A 4,599-nucleotide genomic window follows, 5' to 3' on the forward strand; every position below is an offset into this window, starting at 1 on the left:
ATTGGAACCTATAGGTGTTGCAACAATGCAAATAATATTTAATAATCTAAACCCTTGGCCCAGTCCTCTTACTCACTAAAACTGTTCACTTCAAGGACTGCAGCATTTAATGCCACATTAAGTCCTATTCAGTGTGGAGTATGTCCCTTCCACGCCCCCTCCCCCCCTTTTTTTTTTTAAGCAGAGGGCTCCCATTTTGTCATTGACTTAAATGGAAGCAGGAGCAAAACCATCCTGTATAAGTTTGACACATAGCACATAAATACCATGGATGTGGGATCCCATTTTAAAAAATACTGTAGCACTGAGCAAATCACTTGTTCATGAGTTTCTTCAAGTAATAAGCTTTAAGTTAACACTACATTAAAAATAGTGGACCACACCTTTCAATGTTGATTGCCTTTAAAAACTTGAAATGCAATCATACTAAATGTAAATATGCTACATTTGCCAGGAGATTCTATTAAAAATTAAATGAACATTAGTTAAGATGTTTATGAAAGTCCAAAATTACTATTTTGTTCAACTTCTTTATGAATTTCTGCAATTAGAAAATATTTGTAATATAAAACAAACCGTAAAAAAGAGTGTTTGAAATTGCAGTTTTTTAAACATTTTATCACTTACAGTATCCTAATGGAAGATACAACTGTTATATAAGTGAATCTGTTTATTTCTGTTAAAGGAGCTAACATTTGGTATAGTTTTATCATGTTTCAAGATAATCTACAGTACAATCTAAAATAAAGATCTGCTTTCAAAACTATAAAAATGTAAATTTTAAAAAATTTACACATCCAGTTTAAGCAATTACAAAACCATTTGAAAAACAAAGCAAAACTTTAGAGGGCATATTTGTAGAAATCTGCACTCAAAAATAAATGTACAGTCTAAAAATGTGAATAAGTCCCATTTTACAGAAAACATTGATCAACATCAAAGCAAAAAAGTTAATCTGGCAGCGGTTTGAATTACTACACTGAAAGAGTGCTAAGGATGCAGTAAAGATAACAGCGTACTAAAAGCAGGAAATTCAGACCTCACTCCGGAAAGCACTGAAGCACGTGTGCAACTTGAAGAACATGAATAGTCCCATTGGAATCAGTATTTTGTGGATCAGCCTCTTTGAGGAGAAATTTCCTACAGCTCCTGTAGGTACAACAGAACGTGTCTTAAAGTGGCACTGAAAAATGCCCGGTGGGGGGAGCATCAGGAATTCAAAGTTCCAAGACCAAAGTAATGAGGTCTCCTATATGTTTTTTGGTGTGTCTATTGGAAAAATCTGCAGAATTTGCTCTGTATGTGTTGGGTGGGGAGTGAGGTGAAGGAAAGTCAACTACACGATAAACATCTCAACAGCTACAGCCTACCTTTCCTTATCCCACCATATTGGCTTTGACATAACAGCAGAGTGCTACAAGAGGGTGTAACCAACCAGGAGAAGTGGTGACCTGGTAGTGGTGGGAAGACAATTATTCTGTGCAGCAAACATAAGCCTTTCTCATGATGGCATAAATTACTCTATTGCTTTAAAATTCCATAGGGGAGGTATATAACACACACACAGTTGATATTTTTAAGGTACATACAATGTTTAGGAGGGCAGGAGACGCTTATTTAGGGACTGTTAACCCCAACTCCTTGGAGTCATTCTGTGCTTCACTAGCAATGTCTGATTTTTTTTTTTTTTTTAAAAAAAGCTTAATAAGTCCCACAGAGACTGGGTGCTAAAACTTGTATCCAAATTCAAAAAGTGGGTAAAACTTACCGTTTTCTAAACCATCCATTGTAAATTGACCTGGATATGGAGATTTAATATTTTAGCTGCTTTTTCAGGTCTCATTGTGCCCAAATTGGGAACCATGACAGACCTGTGCTTTTTAGACTCCATTTAAAATAAAGTTTTCAAGTTCATAAACTAACAGTGATAAATGACATCAGTGATGTAAAGGCACAACTTGGGAATAACCTAGCTGACAAATTTAGAGAGCCCGGGGGAAACCCTCCCTATTCTGTGGGCTTAACAAGAACAAATTTAGAAAGATCCCACACTATTTAGAGGACTGGCACAGCACACACTGTGTATTATGAAAAATACATCCCTGGCACAGCACTTCTCAGCTTTCCTGGGTACTGACTGAGATAGTGACTTCCTCCCATCATAGCTGTCTCTTTAAGAGGCATTCTGTTGTACTGCAGCTCACCCTACACCTAGGCACATGTCCCTTTTAATTGTGATTATCCTGGCTTTTGGGTGAGCACCTTAAAATAATCTCAGTGTAATTTCAAAGACCCTCAACATGTCAGCTGCCACTTTCTCTCACACAGATGAGTGTACAACTGTACAGCCCAATACTGGTTCAAGGCATAGAGGATGGCATGTTATGACAGCTTCCATTGACAGGAGATGCTGTGTGGTTTCAAAGCTCAAGTTTCATCATGTGACATAAGTTGAGGAGCCATCAAGATCAGGGCTTGGCTGCTTAGGTTAACATTTCTTGCATTAAAATAGCAGCCACACCAGGTGCAACTGTCCCCACAGTGTTCAGTTTCATTGGCAAAACACCATGAACCAACCTGTCACAATGTAAAACAAAGTGCACAGCAGTGGGTTTTTTATAGTTTAAAAAGCAGTTTTTACTGTTGCATAATTTCAGTGTAAACATTGTGAATAGAGATGTTATCTAAAACAGTTCTACAGTCAGTGCAAGATTTGTGCAAGCTTCTCATCTGATTCAATGTCCACTTAAACTTTAAATAGACAAGTTTTTCTCCCCTTCTCTGTTCTGTAAGAGGGGACAGAAAATATATATTAGAAACATGAACACAGAAGAAGGAAAATCACTTTCTCCCTTAACTTGGCATCTATTAATATTATACCCAATTTAACACACACACAGTCACACTAAACATAAACATTTAACCCTTTACCTTCCTAGCAATTATGTCATTAAACAGTGAACATCACATTTTAACTATTTAAATTGTTACAAACTATGAAATATACCAGGAAATACAACAGTGGAGTTAAATGAAAATAGCTGGGGTAGAACAGATTTCTGAAACTGCTACTGTATTTAGGGAGTGAAGTGAAGACACACAAGTCTCTAAACGGTAGACCAAGGTAAATAGTTTGTCATAGTTAACTGATTTTCTTGCGTGTCCCCCCTCCCCCGATTTATATACTTTGTGGAGCTTGGAATGTACAGGTCATAGAGCACAATTTTTGCTTACAGTAGATTTCTACTCATATAAGCAATGCTTACAAGAAGTGAGTTCATCATAAATTAACACAAGCATCAAAGCTGTACCCAGAGGGATTTAGAATGTTCTGCTTGTGGATATGTGTGAGGCTGTCAGCTTTTCACTGAAGGGACAGTCTTTGCAGCGGGTATGTTTACAGTACTGAACACGCTGTAGATGCTAAGCATATAATATCAGGTCTCCTTGTCTACCCTGCTATCCCAAGGAAGCCAACAGGAGATGGGCTCCGGGCACATATGGGCAGCAGAAGAGTGGAGTCTAGGTGCTTGCTGTGGCTGGGAGATTAGTTTTAAAGGTGTATGGGGTGGGTGAGACGGGGACTCTCCTTGCCACACACACAGGCCTCGCTGGGGCAGTGCCAGGATGCAAACCAACGCCAGCCCCTTGGCGGCAGGGAGGAACCTCCATTCTACCAGCCGCCCCTGGGATGGCCGGGGCAGCACTCAGCCCCTGCTGCGTGCCAGCCTTACCAGCTTCCTCTGGTTACTGAGGCAGAAGGTGCAGATGGGCCGGGGAGCCGCGGCGGTGCTGCCGCCCTGCAGGCGGGGCTGGTACTGCAGGCAAGGCTGCTCCGCCCCCTCGCCCTGCTGCAGGAGCAGCACGTTGGCCAGGTGCGCGATGTAGCTGGCGGCCAGGCGCAGCGTCTCGATCTTGGAGAGTTTGCGGTCGGCGGGCTCGGTGGGGATGAGCGTGCGGAGCGCGCTGAAGGCGGAGTTGACGCTGTGGGTCCGGTCCCTCTCCCGGGCGTTGGCCGCCTGCCGCTGCTTGCTCAGCCCGCTCAGCCGGGGGCTCTTCCGCTTGCGCTTGCCCGGGCCCCCGGCGGGGGGCAGGGTCTTGTCCGAGCTGCTCTCGCTGCTGCTGCCGCCGCCGCTCTCCGGGTCGGATGCGGCACCCCCGCCGGCCTTCATGGCGCTCCCGCCGGCCCCCCAGCCCCATGACTTTTATGCACGGCAGCTGCCGGCTGGCCGCCGCGGCCCCGGGTCCCCTCCAGCGGCGGGGCCGTGCTTTGAATGGCTGCTGCTTTTAGCTCGGGCATGTGGCCGCGCCGTAAATAAGGCGAGGAAGGTGGAGCTGCGGCCTCAGTGCTCCGGCCCGGCAGCCTTGCACCTGTTCCCCCGGCTCCGCGCGGCTCGGGCAAGGCGCCCCGGGGGCATTCCTCGGGGGGAGCGCGGCCACCGGGGCAGGCCGGCCCCCCGCCTCGGTCCGCGGGGCGCTCTCCCGGGAGCGCTTCAGCAGGCTGGCTCGGGGCTGCGAGGAGTGGAACGCCCCCGGGACGGCCTCGTCCGGAGCCCAGAGCGGCTCAGGGGAGAGGGGGCAGCGAGCGAGGGGCTTCCT

At 45.6% G+C, this 4,599-nt stretch overlaps 1 protein-coding gene across 1 annotated transcript; it reads right to left on the reverse strand.

The window, feature by feature from the left end:
• Window positions 1–2,704: 2,704 nt before the first annotated feature.
• On the reverse strand, window positions 2,705–4,172 carry LOC140895285 (transcription factor 15-like). Its single transcript, XM_073304728.1, has 2 exons — window positions 3,735–4,172; window positions 2,705–2,786 (listed from the first exon to the last, which is right to left on the reverse strand). Exons 1-2 carry the CDS (start codon window positions 4,170–4,172, stop codon window positions 2,754–2,756), a joined length of 471 nt encoding a protein of 156 aa, XP_073160829.1. The 3' UTR covers window positions 2,705–2,753.
• Window positions 4,173–4,599: the final 427 nt, after the last annotated feature.

The sequence above is a fragment of the Lepidochelys kempii genome, chromosome 11, assembly GCF_965140265.1.
Source record: "Lepidochelys kempii isolate rLepKem1 chromosome 11, rLepKem1.hap2, whole genome shotgun sequence".
NCBI lineage: Eukaryota > Metazoa > Chordata > Testudines > Cheloniidae > Lepidochelys > Lepidochelys kempii.